The following is a 19,260-nucleotide window of genomic DNA, read 5'->3' as shown; positions in this document are numbered from 1 at the left end:
CTTTTACAATTCTTGTTAAAAGTCAGGTGCTGAAATCTGGAAGTCAGCAGCATTTTCTGCAGTGCCAAAAAAATACATCTTACACCGTAACCACATACATTACACTGTGATTTTTTGCTCTTTAGCCTAATCAGTTGCCTACTCAATGGTCCCTTTGATTTCTGGTCCAGAACAGGTACTCATCAGTTTCAGCTCTAAGTGTTGCCATATGCAATAATAGTACAGCTTTCATCAAATTATCTTTGGAAACAAGTTCTTGGGTCATTCTTTTAATCTCACACAAGAAGCGCAACATGATCATAGCCTCACATAACAAATACCTGTTATAGTAACAATGTCTTTGTTTCCTTTAGGTATTACACCTGGGCACTACTAAGAATGCATGTGAAAATAAACCATATTGCATTTTATTACAGATAAGCATGTTTCACCACCTAATGTACACATACACAGGGGCAAAAGTACTTTACCATGTGTCTTTAACTTTACCAGTTCTTAAATTAACAATTCATAAACAGGCATCTATAAAGTTGGAAGCCTTCATGCCTACATTTTGATCTTCTCCATGTTTTCTACTCTTCTATATCCTGTTACGGTCATCACAAACTTTTTAAGGAGATTGCCACCACGTTTTCCAAAAGGCTGCAGCTGGGAGGCAGAAAAAAACCCATAAATATTTCTGAATCTATTGATGGTTAAAGTAGGGTGCTTCACTGAACCCACTACACAATCTTTATGATACTAGTTTGAAAAGATATAATGGGATTGGCCATACTGTCTGGAACAAGCTATCTCACATCAGTAAAGGTGTGTAAATTATAAATAATTTACGGGGCTGACAAAAGTAAGCCTATACATTTTATTAACCTAAACAACTAAACCATATAAATCTCAATAGTCACAGCCAAGTTTTCTATTTTAAAGCAACAATGAAAGAAGCTTTATTGGGAGCATGTTTGTTAGGATTGTAATTTAGCCTCTGGTTTCTTGTTTGCAACACTTACAAAATTATTTCTTTCTCCATTAATTTTTTAAAACAAAGAAAACTTCACCTAGCTATAACATGCTAGGTAATTGCAAAGGCAAAAAGATTATTATTGTCATTACGTTCAAGTCTGGTTTTAACAAACCCCTTGCAAAAGATTCCAGTATCTAATTTAAAAGACTCATTTCAGCAATCTGTGGGTAAAGAGCTATTCAAATCATTCATTTTGACCATTAATTTACTTACAGTTTAGAATATGGTGAAGGAATTCATGACAAGAGCAATCATGTGGAAAGAATCTGCTCATGACTATTTGTTCTAATTTTGCAGAACTTTTTTGTTTTGGTTTGGTTTGTTTATTTGGTAAATCAAATCAACATGGATTGGTACTTTCTGGTTTAACATACAACAAAGTGTCTTAAGTCTCTCCAGAGACTAAGGAATTCAGAATTCTTCTTGAACCGGCATCCCCAAAACTGAACATAAGAAGAAATGCAGAATGGAAGATTAACAGTGATTTTTTTGGTTTGCACAGACGCCATGTCCAAATGTTTGATGTGTGACTGTAGAAAATTAGGGTACTTGCTGTAGCACTTAGGAGAGCATTTTTATTAGTCAAGAATGGAAATGTATTTTTCTTGTATTCTCCAACCTTCCTAATCCTACTTATAAATCAATACCTCTCAACAAATCTCAATTTTTAGAAACACGAACCGGTAGAAAAAAGTTAAAGATCACAATCAACATATTGTTCACCACAGTAAAACACTAGGTCAGAAACATATTTTTTTCCTAAAAATACATACAAAGTTTCACACACATCTTTATCCAGATGATTCTGCTGAGTTACTCATTACACATAGAAGGAATGATAGAAGGCATTGCATGCCTCAAATGGTATCAATGACTTCACATCTATCAACTTTTTCAACCACAGAGCTGTCTGTAAATGTATTAATGTACTTTTTCTTTTCACAGTCAAGCTAAGAGGGAATGGCAAGGGTACTGAGAAGACCTGGCTTGACCTCCAGCCTCCACACCAGGCACACTGTCCCACACATTCTGAATTGCCACTTGGTATTTCCCAGCTTACTCATGCTCCTCCTCTACCTGCCATCAGCGGGCAAAACATCGAGGAACCTGACAGGAGTCTTGGCACGGTAAGCCACTCGTGTGAACACAGGTCTAGACTCTGCAGGGACACACTGCTCTGAAGCCCACTGTGGACAAGCCACTGGCGGACAAAATAGGCTCCTTAACTCAAGTTTAGTGAAGAATAGCTTTTTCCTGGGTTCTAGCTCTTGCAGGCAAATGCCAGCACTGCTCTTCACAATATTGTCTAGGCTGAGAAAGCACGTATGTCAAACCATCTGCAAATAGTGGAAAAATCTGCAACCTGCTACGAAACTACAACAGCGGCAAAACTTGTTCTGATGAGTTTATTCCTAATTTCTTTACCTAAAAACCAAAAAGCTGGTATTCTCAAAACCTTCTTTCCATGGTAGCTCATAATCAATGGATTATTACATTATTTAGAAACTGAAAAGGCTGTGCGGTAACTACGTGGTTTTGCACGGTGCCAACAATAGCAAAACAGACTTTTGTTTGTATATACAATTTTACAAACTACTTACATAATGAGTTAACATTTGCACAGCACTTATGTGCCTACAGTTAGTTTTTTTTCAAGAGTTGCTCGTGTTTATCAGCTGGCAACATACGAAAAACAAGATCAGGGTGTCTCAGCTGCACTCTGTAGTGCAAGCAGCCAACTAAACGTGACTACTGGAGACACGTGTTTTCTACAACAGCAGGGAAATTGCTCAGCCCAGCTCCCTACCTACAGCTGCTCTCAGCAGCACTTCGGTATGCACTTGCCTCACACCTGCACTCCACTCAGTCCCCACTTCTAAAATGTAAAATCAGATTTTCAAGAAGTGCCAATAAGCTTTTTAATTCACTTTCAGTGCACTCAAACCTCAGGATCAAAGTGAGACAATCACTGGAGCTTTTAAAAAAGCCCATCAATGAAATGTGCAAGCAACTATAGCAAATTCAAGCCCATCGTCATGTAGTCATTGTTTTCAGACTTCATTTTCCTGACATTCTTTTGTGAAAACACAAGAAAGAAGGAAAAATCAAACAATTTCTAGGTGCTTTTACACCCCAACACTGTAAGAGTAAGAATTGTACAATGGTTGGTAACATTAATATTTTTCTGCAGGGTATGTTGTGCTTTATGCTGTTTAAAAGGAATAAATCAAGTGCAGGTTTTTGTTGAGGGCTTTTTTTTTTTTTTTTCCCCTTGCAATGCAGACATTCTAGCCTATTTCATTGTCTTTCCTTTATTCTTGGGTTCCATATAGAAATCGACATCTTTTTTCTTCTGAAGGCTATGGAGAATCCAAGTGCAGTAAGCTGGGTCTGGAAATACCATTATCAGTGGTCTGTTTTCCTCTGTCATGTATCAGGCCATAGACAAATACAATTTGTATTTCAGAGAAGCAAAAGTAAGATGCAACCAGCAGTACCAAACTAACACAGCTATGCTCTTCTCAGTGCCCAACAGAACAACAAACAGTCCGAGACTGACCCTGCAGCATCTGGTTTAGACAATGGCAGACAATAGTGAAGTAAAAGTAAAGAAAATAAAGTATAGAAAAGATAGTAAAGCAAAACTACATCTTCCTGGTGAAAACTGTGAACTCTTAAGGCACTATGCTTCCCAGGTCTTCCCTTAGGAAGTACAGCTTTGCAAAACTTCTCAAGTCTCAAGGTCATTTACACAGATTTGGTACTTGGTGTTTCCCTTGACTTGTAGCAGGGCAATGAGCAGTGTACTCCCTTCGTCCAGCTAGCAGAATTATATTGTGATGAAGTAAACATGGGGCACGCACACTTTTGTTCTCCCTCTTCCTCCCACAGGTATTCCTTCACACACTTTCAGCTCTGACACCCATGCAAATTTCTGTCAGTATCGGTCTTACCAGAAGTAAAAGGTAAAGTAATAAAAGAAATCTGCATTAAAACCCCCCCGAACATTCCCTTCTTGTGCAAGACAACTTCAACTGTTCACATGGCAGATACTTCACACTGTAGCCATACCTGCTCTGTATCTATGTCTTTCTGTAGCTGTATGTATTTATTTTTAACACTAGAATATTGTTGCTTATTGTGAGTGCTGTCACAGTAGCTACTGGAGAATGGGGGCTGGGGTGTTAAACAGTGCTTTGAAAAGTCTGAAAATAAAAGGTAGCAATGATGGGGAAATAACCAGAGCACAATGAGGACTGAAGAAGACAGACTGGAAGCAAGAACACAATCATTGAGAGATTAAAAGGGAGAGTTACACTTACCACTGCCCTCCACCTCATTTCATTTCACTGCATCTGTTAAAGAATCATTTCCCCAAAGAAGCTTCTGACATACTACCTGTTTGAGGAAACAAGTAGTACTAACCTGTGTCTACTGCATTACCAAGCCTGCCACAGGCATCAATTTAGAGGTGCTACTACTCATCCATGCTAGGAATTCACCCTCCATGTACAACTACAGGGCTAATGCAAAGAATCACATTGTCAAATTCTGAACAATTCAATGTTCAGCAGCATCTGGAAAATATTTGTCAATATTCATAGACCAGGTACACACCAGACAGAAAGACACATACTGAGGGTATATGACAGGTAATTAAGAGCTATGGCCACAGGCACTGTGCAGACATTAAGACACTTCTGTAATTTCCAGTTGTACATTTTTTTTACAGTCACAGCAGCAGATTTTGGCAGACACCTGTATTTGCAACAGCTCAGAGTACCTAGAAGAGGAATTGCTAGTGAGAAAGCAAAACTGGAGATCAGGGAAACGAATGATAACTTTCCACAAAAACAGACAGACAAGAATACGATACAGATATGTCGTTTCATGTGGGGTTGTGGGGATTTTTTCAATATATAAGGGGGGAAACTGGCATAATATCCAACTGCAATTAAAAAAAAAGCAGCTGGTGTGTTCTTTTTGCTTTGGCGATGACAGTACTATCACAAATACAGCAGTAATCAGTGGCCACTGTTTTTCTGGTCAGAAGTTAGACAGCTACACTATTTGATTCACTTGTACATAGGAGTAAAGGAAGGTTTGCATCTTGTGTTTTGAATCTGTGTTGCACTAGTCATGAGCATATAAATTTAGGATGTGTGGCTATATTACAATGTGAATAGATAATCAGCAGAAATACTGTAAACAATTCAGATATTGACCAGAAAAACAGATTAAAATAGTTGCTAAGAATCAAACCCTAAATCTTACCATACTGCATTAGGAGCAGTATTTCACTTATTTTAAAGAAGTCACCTGAACTTCAGATTGCATCTTTTGCAACCAAGTATTTGGTATGCATGAATACTGATGATCAGTTTTTTCTTTCAATAATTCAAAAGATTATTTTTAAAATGTTTGCAGCTGGAAAATCAGATGCTTTGTCAGTCTTCTACACCTTACTATTGAACAGTATCTTTTTTCTGTTCTAAAATAATCCAGGTCTTTCAAAAAGTTTAGAGAGAGGACAGACAAAAAAAACCCCAAACCCTATATGTTCTTTTTCTCTTAACTTTCAAAGCAAGTATTATTCCTTGGCAAGTGACTTATCTTTGGCAGTTCGTAATACAAACTCAATTAACTTTCCTTCAACACTATTTTTACCATATTAAGTTCAACAAAATCTCTCATATGAAGAATACCATATTTTGGAATTTAATTGAAATTAAATAAATAAATCAGTCTAAACCTCTAGAATTTAGCATAATGTTTTTTTTCCTACACTTTCAACACATGCAGAAATACACAGTATAAGCATAGCTTTCTATTAGATTCTATAGAAGTCCACCATTTTCTAATAAGACTTCTATGACTTGTCCACAAAGGCTAAAAAATAAACTGCTCCAGCAATGTTTCATTCTGAGTTTCAACTTCAGCCTTCGACAGGGAGAAGTTGTTACCATCTAAAAGAAATGCCTTTCCAGCTGCGCAGACCCTACCAACTCTCTCAATACAAAAGGTTAATTCAAAAAATCTCCCAATTAAAGAAGAAATTCATGCTGGAGTCAGGGACTGTATATGCAGTATTTTCTGCTAATGAGAATGTACATACTCCTGCTCCCATGACCAACATGGGACACAGACATGCAGAAAGAACTTCCCAGCTCATGTTTCCAGAACTCTCTCAGACAGCACTGGGGCTGCTGACCTTCCCACTCACAAGGCCTTATCCAGGGTCACCAGCCCAAGAAGGTCTGCCTTTTCTCCTCAGTCCACTTTCCTAGTATCATAGTTATCAGTGCTTGTAACTGTCGTCTACAGAATGCACACAAAATAATTTCCTTTTCCTTTTCTACGACAACTTGTACATTGTGGTTTAGGTTTGAAGACTGAAAATACTTCAGCCATTTGCCTTCCAAAATGAAAATCTTATTTTTTCCTGTTATAAATGGCGGTGCACAATAATAAGAAAATCCACAAGTCTAAGCAGGTCCTTCACCCTACAGAATATTGAGACCCAAAACTATGAAAATAGATTTACAAACCTGCACAAGAACTGAAGCCAATCTGAATGTGTACTTACAACCAACACAAGTGAATAAGCACTTGCTACATTTGAATCAAGAGCTGAATCAAGGTGTTCATAAATAGAATTATACCCACATTTGAATTATACTTTCAAATTCAATCCCAAATTTCAATTGCCCTACATACACTAACATTTTCATCTTCCATGGTCCAGACTTTACACAGTATTTAGTAGGCAAAAGGAGTTCAGAATCTGTTACTGCAGTGTTTTCCATCTTAGATAATAATTATGTCTCTCAAAGGCAAGATTTAAAATCAAGATCTGTTTAGACTTATTTTCCATATTAGATTTGTCACCAGAGTTGGGGATTTGGTTGGGGTTTTTTCCCTACAAGAGCGAGAATTCTTGCAAGAAAATTTTTTTTGTTTTGTGAGAAAGGAATTCAAAACAGCCATAGGAAAAAATGAAAAATAATTAATGTTGTTGGTCCTATGCAAGATTCTAGGCAGAGTCAGCAATTTGACTATTAACAACATGAAGCCATTTTATGAAACAAATGCTTCCCATCCCCATCCAAGTTAACAGTAATAAACAGACTGACCAAAAGCTGACGGTCTTACTGGGTTTTGAATACTGCCCAGAGTTTGTGTGATCACAAATGAATGAATGGATGAGAATACAAAAATTCATGTAAAATTAATTTCCTCCTTCCTTCTCCCTCTCCATGCATTTCTAAAATGCCTTCAATGACCCAAAAATCTTTCATTATGACTTCTCTGCTCCTTCTCCCACCCTCACCTCACACAAAAAACAAGCACGGTGAAATAACAATCAGTTCCACTGCAACTAATCAAGATGCCAGAAAAAAACATTTCCATCACGTGAATCCCAGTAATTTCAGAGATAAATAAATACTCATGGTTCAGAGCAGAAACTTTGCTGTTCTCTTATGAACATGCACGATGCATTCAAAAACAAATGGCTTTTCATATGGAAACAAGAGGTATAACTATATTTAACACCAATGAAAAAACTAGTTGAGAAAGCATACATTAGGTGGGAAAGATGCCAGCACAGCAAGAAGTCAAAATAGAAAGCTACTTTAGGTGGTGCAGCAAAGCTAGCAAGAATTTAAGCACGGATTAAGCAGGCAAAACCCACCAGCCTTGCATTTCTCCGGACAAAGAAGAGTCAGGCAGCAGCATTAGCCATCCTGCTGCTCAGGGAGCTGGCCAGGAAGGGTACACAGGATATCAAAACTGCTGTTCCAGCAGGCCTTGAGGCGCCAAAATGAACAGTATTTCTCTTTCACTACAAAAGATTTTTTAAATATTTCCTCTTATTTGAAAGACAACTCATTTCTAGCTACATGCTTAAGCAAATGAATATAGAAGTACCCAAGTAGTCCTCTCTTAGGGCCAAAAGCATCAAAACACAAGAAACAGTGTGGATTGTGTCAGAAGGTACATTTAATTAATTGACACCAATGCTCTGTTTTTTAAAACATTTATTTGGGAATGTTGATTGACAGACCAATTACAGTTTGGTTAGCTGGAACTTGAAAGCCAGCCGCAGGTTTATTAACAGATGTTCAAAAAGCAGTACATAATAAATGTATGTTCAATCTAGATCAAATATGCTGCTGCTGAACTCTTGACCCATCATCTGAAATAAGCCATTGAAAACACCTCAGTAGGACAGAATAAGTGTGTTAAAGTGTATGTTATGCAATTAAGAACTATATTTAACTGCCAAAGTAACCCTCCTGTTTATAATATCAGCAATGATATTAGTTATACTATACTGGTATTTAAATAAAGCATGAATTAGAAATTTAGGGAAATATTAAAAGTTATTCTGGGTTTTCTCAAGTGCCTTTTTAGTATGAGTATCTATACTCCTTTTACCTCTCTAAGTCAAAACAATTAAACTCTATATAGAGATTTACATTTTTCTAAAAAAACTTTTGTGCTCAGAACACTTATTTTGGTTGTTTCCAAACCATTCATGGTAACTCCAAAGCCTTTCCAGTAGCTAAATATTACTCAAGTCTCAGAAACAGGCAGATTGAGACAAACTCTATTCCTAAACTGGAAAGTAAAGCTAGGGGTTTTGTGTAAAAGGCAGGATATAACAGTAGTTAAAAGCACTCTGTTTAGCCTTAGATTCTGCATTCAACTCATAGGAAAGAAGTGAAATAAAGAAAAGAGCCATTCAGGTGAAACAAATGGGAATATTTTTCACCGGAATCCCAAGATCTGAGGATACCGAAAAGCAGAGACCCTTTTCATCACTGTATCTCCCATCTTCAGTCCAGTCAATACTAAATACCACTTAAACATAGGAACCGGTGATCACCAGCCGGTGTTGGTGTTCATAATTAACAAAATCTGAATACATGACATTGTTAATAAAACATAATCCAGCCTAAAGATTCACTCTCCAATTGAATGGAACCTCTTTCTGGAAATTACATAGCAATTCCTCAGCTTTAGAGCTCCTAGAGTGGTTTGCAGGTGTTCAGTCCCACAGCTCATGAAAATGCAATGAAGCTGGGGCAGCTGAATCAGACATTGCACCCAGACAGTGTTCCTAGAACCTTCCTGGGACTATTCAGCAGAGCTACACAACTTATGGATCACAGACTTGGAAATCATACCAGCCAATTTAGTCACATTTTTAGTATTATCTTCCACCAATAAGGAAAGTGAAGAACATTTTGGGGAAAAAGCGACTTTAAAGTTTGCCATTTCCAGTTGGCATTTGCCATTTCCAGTTTGCTAGCTCTTAATACTTGTCAGTGTTTTTTTAGCCACACTGAAAATTTTAATCTACTGGGGTTTTTTTATCCACTAGTTTTATTCTAATGCTAAATATTTCAGTAATTAATTCTTCAAATCTTGATTTCTGTAAAGTTTTTTTACCAAATACAAGGTAGGAATCACCCAAAACTTTTGTAAAATCGGAAGAGCCTGGATTCTCCTGCAGATGCAACAATACTAGTTCCATGAGACTGCAGGGAAAGACCATTATCCCACTGCTCTATTGGAGACCCAGCTACAGCTTCTTTAGTGGGAGACAGATTTTAGCGTAACGGAGATTATTTCCCTGCAGATGAGATACAGTCCAAATAGTAATAGTCAAGCACCTCCAATGCCTTCTCTCTTTTTTAAATATAAAAAACCCAACCAAACAAAACAAAAAATCCCAACAAAACAAAAAACAAACAAACAAAAAAAAGCAGGCAGACACTGCAAGGAAGTTAAAATAGAAAAGTATCTACTGATAAAGTACTGCATTCACCTGCAGGGCAACCTGTCATGCCAGAATTATTTCCACATTTTTTACAAGGGGGATTTTTTTCAGTAACTGCTTTGTTGCCGGGGAAGGCACATCTCTTCTGCTGACCTCTCAGCTCACTGCTGTCCTCAGACAAAACATCAGAGTCACTGGCAAACCTGAAGAGATGGTGGTCTCTGCTCATTAAAGCATAACAATCCACTGTAAACAGACTCTCTTCTCATTATCATTTGAAACCTCTTATACCAGAAGGTAAAAGTTGGCAGATCAATACCAGGCATGCAGTAAGTCACTTAAACCAATATCGGTATTAGTATTACACATGCTGATATGCTTTCTCATGACAAACATTTGCAACTGTTGAGAAGACCAGTGATGGCATGTTTCTCCCATGTCCTCTTCTACTTTCAGTAGAACTCTAGACATGTGCTTCCAAAAAAAAGAACAAACAAATGCTCAAGTCTACAGACTGTAAGTTTGTATTGTGAAACAATACCTACATGTAAAAATACACGTGCCATGCTTAAGTGCCACCACTTGCCACCCACATATAAATTTTTAATCAATCACATACTAGCACACACATCATCTGAATGCAGTTTGCAAGCAAACAGCTGTAGGTTTGCACAAGAATAGTTTTCATCTGCAGCCTAGCTCGCACCTTCAAAAATTTTAACTGCAACAGTTTAGGGATATTTCTAGGTACAGATGTAGGAAGATAGTAAGTTCAAAAACAAGGACTAGATCAGTGAACTCAGTTGCAAATGATTGATCGAAGAGGCAAACTTTTTTCATTATTTTAGAAGTATCTCAGCAACTATTTAGTTAACAAACTTGATTTCTCCTGAAGATCAGTCTCTAGAAGTGTCATGTATACAAATGTACAATCATTTTATAGACCAAGGAGGAACTCTGAGAACAGAACTGATTATCAGATTCAGCTTCAGAAAGACCAGCCATAACTAAAATGAAAAAGAAGAGAATCTTATTGGTGCAGATATTTCCCACTTTTATTCACAGGGGAATAACAGAATCACAGAATCACAGCTTATCTCAAGGCCCCTAAGTATCAATGAGTTCAGCTCCCTTCTCCTTGCATGACTATTCCAGGTATTCACAACCATGTGAGAACTCTAAAAGTAAATGAAAGACAGGTTTTGCACTTTGTGTACAGAATAGATGTCTGAAGAGCAGATTCTCTTGTCATTGTTTTCCATGGGTAAGGAGTAGGAAAGAGCAGCTGCAACAAAGCAAGCGGTTGGTATGCTTCCTGCTCACCATCACCGAACAGGTCTGCAGCAGTGGGGACCAAACGAAGGAACACATTACCATGGTAAAGATCATATTATAGCACTCTAGAAAAGGCAATATAGTTCCAGAAGAACACAATAGTAACATGCAAAAAAAACCCAACCCACCTGCAAAATTCAGTATTTGCTCACATCTATGCTTAGCTGTGCCCCAGACTGCTTTCTGGCCCTCTGCTCCTCCACGTAAACTCACTAACAAGCTGTTCTTTCTCTGTAGGTGCTCACACAGCCCTGAAACTAATTTTGTGTTTGACAGCAATAAATTTCACTTCAGGTGGAGATCTCAAAGCACTATACAAACATAAAAATAACTTATCCAAAACTTGCCAATTAATAGAAGCACAACAAATTTAAATGATTAACACATATTCACACCAAAATACTCAAATCTCACTTCACTTAGAGGGAGAGGTGGCCTCAATGCTGTTTGCAGGAATTTTCAGGTACTGAGCTTCCAGAACTTTCGTTTTTCAGCTGGATTTTTATCCCAAATTTCCCCTATAAAAAGGCAACTGAAACATACATCTCTGTATGAAAACGGATTTTGTTAGCGCCACCTCCTGGTCTTAACACAAAACTGAAAAATCACACGTTAAGCTGAAGATTCAACGTGAGGTGAAAATGTAACAGTTTGGCCTGTTTTGGGTTGCTTTTTTAAGATGGTTTGACTGGAGGCATCTGCAGATTGAAGGATACAAAATTAATTATCCATTTTTAGGATGACATACGTGCAGATGCATAAGCATCCTTTAATCAGTGACAATAGAGAGAAAAAACAGAAATGCTACATTCCTGGAAGAGTCACTTCCCCATCCTCCCCCCTCCCCCCCCCAGCCCGGAAAGTGCATCTGCCTTGATTTTATCCTTTGGGAATTTTTCTGGGGAGGGCATTCAAAGGTATACTGATATCTCCATCTGAGGCTGCCCATGGGGTCGTGTCGCCTCCCCCATCCAGCCTGCCCATGCTTTCTTTGCAGTCTTGCAGCTGGATGCTCTCTGGATGCTATTGACAACAGCCAGCTGTCACCACGGTGAAAACAGATGTCAAAAAGCTCTTGATAAATACACCCGATCATCTTCAACTGGTTTGCCACACTCCAAAAGACTAATATTTGGTCTAAGAAAATTATAAAATATGAGCTTTAGTTAAAACTTCCCCTTCGCTATACTGCATTTTGGATAGCAATTAATTACAATTAATTTTAAAGCTCACTGTCCAGGCCCACAAAGCAGAGGATAAGGGTATAAGGCTGGGTATGAGAGAAGTTAAATTACACTCTTAACATAGAATGGGTAAGTGTTGGCAATATGCCTAATACTCTTGAGGGATTTTACAGTTCCTGCGTAAAGTAGATCCTTTTTGGCATTAAGCCTAACACTCTTCAGGGAATTTTTATAAGTTGCCTGGGGCCTTTATAACACATAGTCCAATGTATGCTTTGGTATCACCAGCAATTTTTATTTTCTTAAAAATTCTGTTCCTCAACGAAATTCTGAATGCTTAAGATAAAGACTCCTAAAAGTGCAGAGCCGAAGTCAATGTATATCATTGCTTTCCCTCATTTGTGTTCAAGAGTTGCCTGAACATCTTCTACATTCAGAATTGAACCATGCCTGAAACGGAACAGTGAAAAAAAAACCTTTAACCTGACATAAGCACTCTAAAGGAATGTCTTGCAACAGGAATCTGTGCACCATCTCTTACATAAAAATGAAGTAAACCTCTTGTACATTGTACGTGCATTCTGTGAGAGGCATACCAAGAAACACAGTGAACCTTCTTAAACCTGACCCGGATTGCTGGTCATCCAGCCCCTAAAACTAACTAGAATTAAGCTTGGGGAGCCTCATGTTCTCAGCTGTGGCCTTTTGAAAAGTCCTAGACCAGACAAAGGAATCAACCAAGACTCATCCCTACTGTCTTCTGACAACTTCCAGAGCTGCAAGTAATGATTTCCTTGCCTTGATGGCTTCTGTGTTGTTTTTCAAGCATATCAAGGCCACTAAAGCATATGCAATGCTGGAAAATGTATCACGTTGGATGAAAACTAAGATCATTACCACTTAATCACGTTGCTATACCTCAACACTGTTAATAACTGGGCTTTAAAACTGCTGACAATTGATTATAGAAAACAACTGAAAAAGAAACTAAGTCTTCGAGTCAAGCTCTCTGCCTAAGGAACTGGACAGAATACTGATGAACATCTTTTTTCACGCTGCGCCAACTACCACATTAAAACAGTACTAGCGAGCAAAATAAGTATGTTGAAAAGATTTCAAGTGTGGCTCAAGCTGCTTACTGATTAACACTTCTGCATGTAACACTCCTCACAGACCTGTGCAGTTATTGTTCAAAAGTGTAGTAAGGCTCTTTTGGCAACCGGAGACAAATGATCCTCCCTGACCAAGTTCACAGTTCTCACACAGCTTAGCACTGTTGGAGCTGCTTCTTCTTCCAGAGTCTCTGGGGAAAAAAATAAAAATAAAAATCCCAATCCCAAGATTTAATGCCTGTCAACTATTTCCAGGATAAGGGAGAGCCTGAATGATCTCAAAACAGGAAACATTCTCATCTTATACATGAACATTAGCTAACTGACTGGTATTACTAGAAAACATTTTCAATCACATTTGCAATAAAATAGGAAATAAAATATGCAATGACTTTTCATTTCAGAGAACACCACTGCAGGGAACCACAGAAATGGAAAATGACAGCTGTCTTTTCAATGGCCCTGGAAAGGAGAAAAAAGGGGTCTGTGCCTATCTGCACAAGTTTCTGCATTTGTTACTAACAAGTGTCCAGATTTGCTTCTTCAAGTCCCAGCTGAAGTATTTTCATTTCAGCTCTTCACAACTGCAACACAGTCACATACGCACAAGTCGACCACACCGGTTTTAGCAGAGCAGCCAGGGTGGAACAAAAGTCTAGACCGGTCTCCAAGGCTTAAACTCCCCATGTGTGCAGTGGCATCTGCTGCCAGGGAGGATGGGGGATGCCAGGACATGGCTACAGCTCTCACAACTGAGAGCTGCTCCCAACTTCTAGAAAGTCTTGCCAGTCACACCAGCTCAAACCACAATGACAGTAAGGAAGACCAGAAGCCAGGCTGACAGGCTGCCTCTCCATATCCATGATGGAGCCCTCTGCCACTCCACCCAGGTTATGAGTACAGTGGCTGGAGGTGCAGCAGCTGCACCACCTACCTCCACCAACACCTCAGCACGAAATTTTGGTTGCTGTGGAAATTATCCATCAGCCAAATCCAAGCTGCTTTGAGACTACAATATACTGTCTTACAGAAAAGCCACTCTTAAACTTTGAATGAACTGCCGTAAGCATGCTAAGTATGATCACAGTGATTCAGACACAACCATACAAGTCCACCAGCAGGACCCTCCCCTCAGCAGTGCTAACAAATAATACTGAGGGAAAAATACACCTTCAGAATCACCACCTTCTGCAGCTACCTACAGGAGCAGGGATATGTTTAATATCTCTTGATGGACTTCAGAAACACATCTTCATTCACTAAGAGAGTAAGAAACATAGTTGTTGAACATATTGGTCCTTTCAGAAAAAGTGTTGTTTTCAGAAAGGTCTGGGATTTTTATTACTACATGGGAGACGACAACACTCAGGATATGCCTGAACATAGGCCAGCTCACACTCACAAGTCCATTGTCTGCACAGAGGAGTAAGTCAAGCAGTAAGAACAGTGACTAGGTTTTCTAGAAAACACAATACTATTCAGATGTGTATAAAGTGCAGATATGCTGGTAATAAAACCTTGAATACATAACTTTTGGATATCACCACATTAGATCATAGTTCTAATTCAAACTATTTGAATAAAAATTACCTCCTTAACTTAATACTCAGTAGAAATATGGATTTTTTAAATTGTATTATTGTTCATTACATAACTCCTGTCAAAAGATTTGCATTGCTGAGAGAAGCTGAAAACCAGTACTGCCCTTGTGTCTTATGCCTGCCTTACTGTTCTCACCCTCTTCCCCTTTCTGCTCATTCCTGCCTGATGTCTCTCTAGCCCACTTCCACCTCAGCAGATACTGTCAGTAAGATCTCTCTCTAGGCCCGAGTAAATCTAAAAGATGTGAAGCCAATTATTCACAAAATCAAGTACACATATCAAACAAAAAGAAAGACTGTAGATTTCCAATGCCAAATATATGCACTGTTATGCCTGCATTTTGCACTTGACTTCTATATGAAAATATCTAATATGGGTACATAGAAGTGGACACTCCTAGAAAAAAAAAAAAAACCACAACAACAACAAATAGAAAACAAAACCCACTGCACTAGCACATTTTTCTGTACTGACAAAAATCTATCATGATCCTGTTTTATGTTTCATATGCACAACATAGTACTAGAAAGCATATTAATACCATCAGTACCACACAGGAGGTAAAGTAACTGAAGTCAGAGATGTTCAGTACCCGTTCTGACTTGCTTTTTTTTCCTCCATACAGTAACACAGCACAATGTGCTTCAGGTTCACATCATGCACAAAAGCGTAAGTTTCTCTTAGTGTGACATATGCAGCATCCTTTCTAAAAAGCATCTCCTTTCAAAGTTTTGTAACATTATATAAGATGCAGAGAATTTTCATGCAAAGTGAAGACTGCATGTTGTGGTTACTGTAGATTATTACTGTTCTCTTTTTATGCATTCAGCACCACCTTCTGTCAAAAAAAAAAACCCAACACCCCTGTATAAAAAGGCGGCACACAATTGGATTGCTCAAAACTATTCTGTTCTTTCCTCCATCCCAAACTGAAGCTCCTGGGTTTTTCTTTAAACTGTCTTAGCCATTATTGAAAGAATGCTGGGAAGCTATTCCAAAACCACCACCAAGTCATTTACTTGTGTATCTTGCTGTTTTTACTATCCCATGTGTTTTAAAGTAAAAAAACACAAAACAACAAAAACAACTTTGAATAGTGCAAACCTCTATAACTGGTATTGAGACAACTGCAAAAGGAGAACTGTTGTCTTCTTGAAATTTAGGTTTAATTAAAATAACTACCTACCAAAATACGTTTCCCTCCATGTACCCACCACTAGAAAAGGACAAAATATGCAAGAGCTACACAAGCATAAACTACATAAATAGTTTTATAAGGTTTACAGTCTTACTTGTATACGAGCCATGAATTATGCAGCATAGCAAGGTTCAAAGTTTTAGCAAATTATCTGGGCATGACCAAGTGAATGAGTCTTAGCTCTTCTATAGCGAGTACATTCCCAGTATGCCTGATCTTCAACCCTGCGAGTAGTCCTGCTAATAATAAGAGCTCAAAGTATGAGGAAGATACCCCAGTCCACAGAAACACAGAATCTGAAGTCCATCACATCAGAAGTCCACAGTATGTTGTCTAACCAGCACTGTTTATACATAAGCTTTCCTAATACCAGCCCTTCAGCTGAATTGTCTACTCACTGTCCCACAAAACAGCAGACCTAATCAGGCCAAGAAGGAAAGATGGAAATGACAGAAGCTAGGAACAGGGCAGTCAGGCACAGCAGATCAAAATCCCCAAACGAAAGACATTAAACTAGGTGATGCTCTCTTCACCCTGTGATGCTGCTCTGCAACACATACTGCAGGTAGATTAGCTATTATGTTGGGCTATTCCCAGCATGGATTCCCTGGTTTTAGGCATGTAATTTTGAAGATGGCAAGAACTGGGCTCTACCTGTAGTGAAAGAGATAGAAAAGTTCCTGCAAAGCTCATCACTTGAGGAGTCCACATCTCTTTGCTGCAGCAGAAGCTTAAAGCTATATACTGCGAATACCACCATCACCAAAGCCAGCACCAGATGGGTGATCTCAGAGGTCACCTAATGAATATGCATATACATTACCACTGGTCTGACTGAGCAGAGCACTAAAGCATGCAGTTAACTTTCAACTTGTTCTGAAATGATACTGGTTTGAAGCCTGCAAGCCTTGCAGAAGGGGGATGAGCTTCCCAAGTTTTCAAAGGGAAGCAGTGAAGGAAAACAGAAAACAGAGAGGACCACCTTGGAATAAAATCAGAAATCTGTCTCATTTTCAGCACTTTCAGTTGGATATCAGCCCAAGCTTTTCTTGGTATTTTAAACCATTTAATTCTTTTCTATGGATTAAATTCTTATTTCTATGTACATTCAGTTCCTAAAGTATGATACCAAAACTCCTTCTAAAGAGTATCCCCATCTCTAGCATGACCAGAATCAAGTAGTACTGAAAACTTAAAAGCTCTGGTTTGACTTCAAAGACCCAAGAGCAGACATCTCATCTGATGCACAGGCACTTACTCACAGAGGACTAACCTTCACATTTTGTGAGGGCTATGCATCATTATTTTCTACAGCATAAACAGTGGTTCCAAAAAATGGATTCCAAATCTATGATAGGGGCATGCTCCAAAGTGCTTTACAGCTTGTCCAGCCTAAGCACTCTAAAAAAAGCATGACTACATTGCTGCTTTTGTCAGTAAGCAGCTGTTAGTCACCAGTGGAAAGCTGTGTTCATGCATTCAAGAAGGAGTATTTCTGATAGCACTCACAAAATTCTGGTGCCACAGAACATAAAATGACTATCTGGATTTGTTGAGTCAAGAGGTTAGGTTAGCAAAGCAAAATCAAACTACACTATTTGTAAAGAATCTAAGGACAACTCAGGGATCCTGAGCAAGTGCAGTGTAGTACAAAGCCCCTGCAAATAATCAAACGATTAATTACTTTTCTGGAAAACAGCAAAACATTTTGTTTCAGTATCTCTTCCTTTGTAGTAAAAGAGTAGTAAAGAGACTGGATTCTGTCCACTAAAACCAACACCATCTCGGTATGTGATACTGGAGAAGAAATGCTATTACTACTAGCAATAGAAAAAGGAGTCTTACCTTCACCAGTGCATGGGGAGAAAGTATTCCCAAATTCTTGCTGTTTTGGTTTTAAAGACCATGAGGCTGACATTCCTGGGGGCTGTGGGACTTGTAATAAAGGCTTTCCATTTGTAACCACTTGTTTCCTGGGACTTAGAGCAGGGAGGTGAATAGTACTGTCAGTGACGCTGCTCTGGTGAGCTACCCATCCTCCAAGGGGCATCTTTAAGTATAGGCTGGCAGACAAGTTTCCAATAGCTGGGCCTGGGGTGTTGCTATTTGAAGATGGGCAGGGTGTTCCTGCATGAACTCTGCTACATGGGGTCTGCTGTCCACTGATCATCCTAGGTCCATGAGGAACACCTGTTGTCCGATGGCTCATACTGCAAGACCTCCCATTCATTTTTAAGAAGTTAATGTAATCAAAGTGTGTTTTTACAGACCCACAGCTATGACTGATATCAATCCAAAGTCTGTAAGTAATCCAGTGTATTACGCCTGTTATAAAAAAATACATAAATAAAAATAATTTATATTGTAGTAGATTATGCATGAAAAAGGACTGCACATGACTGTTAACTTTGTGACATTACTGGTTACAAGAAACAAAGTACAAGCGCTGTATGGTCTGTCAGGGAGAAAGAGGAAAGCCAAGCAATGACTTAGAGCTCTTACACAGAGAAAACCTGCCTCTTCAAAAGCTGAAGTTTGCAATAAGGTCAGCTGCCTTCACATTAGCTAAACCAGCCATGAAATTAAGTGAATGCTGACCAAGTGCAAGAAGGCAGCTCGGAGTGAAAAGAGCCTCTGGTAAGGAGTCAGGATGACCCTGGGAGTCATTAGGGTGAACAGAGCTATCGCCCCTTTTCCTACCATTTCCTCATTCTATTTATTAAAATGGTGTGAAAAGCACACACAGTAGGCCAGCACTATGCAGACACAGACAAAACAGGGAAGATATACCAGTTCATATTTTAAAGCATGTGCATACAACAAAATGAAGAGGGAGCAAAACCATAGAAATGCCTCTATGGCCCTTCAAACTCTGTGGCACTTCACAGTAGAAAGTATTGCAAGAAAGCACAGCACAGAAGTATTCATAAACATAACTGCAATCACTTCAAAAGTGGATGCTTATTGTAAGCCTATAGATCTGCCACAATTTAAATGTAATCACACAGTAGCAAATCTTCAAG

The 19,260-nt window shown here is 38.7% G+C and overlaps 1 protein-coding gene across 1 annotated transcript in view; it reads right to left on the bottom strand.

Annotated features, from left to right (window-relative positions):
* The window catches only part of GLIS3 (GLIS family zinc finger 3), a 169,795-nt gene extending 151,328 nt beyond the window's left edge, over nucleotides 1-18,467 (bottom strand). Inside the window, exon 1 of the mRNA XM_040578861.1 lies at nucleotides 18,083-18,467. Coding sequence (XP_040434795.1) covers nucleotides 18,083-18,467 — 385 coding nt within the window. The remainder of the gene's footprint in view (nucleotides 1-18,082) is intronic.
* Between the last annotated feature and the right edge of the window lie 793 nt (nucleotides 18,468-19,260).

Source organism: Falco naumanni, chromosome Z (genome assembly GCF_017639655.2).
Source record: "Falco naumanni isolate bFalNau1 chromosome Z, bFalNau1.pat, whole genome shotgun sequence".
Classification (NCBI taxonomy): domain Eukaryota; kingdom Metazoa; phylum Chordata; class Aves; order Falconiformes; family Falconidae; genus Falco; species Falco naumanni.
Note: the sequence above shows the minus strand (reverse complement) of the source record. Positions and strands in the feature narration are given on the sequence as shown.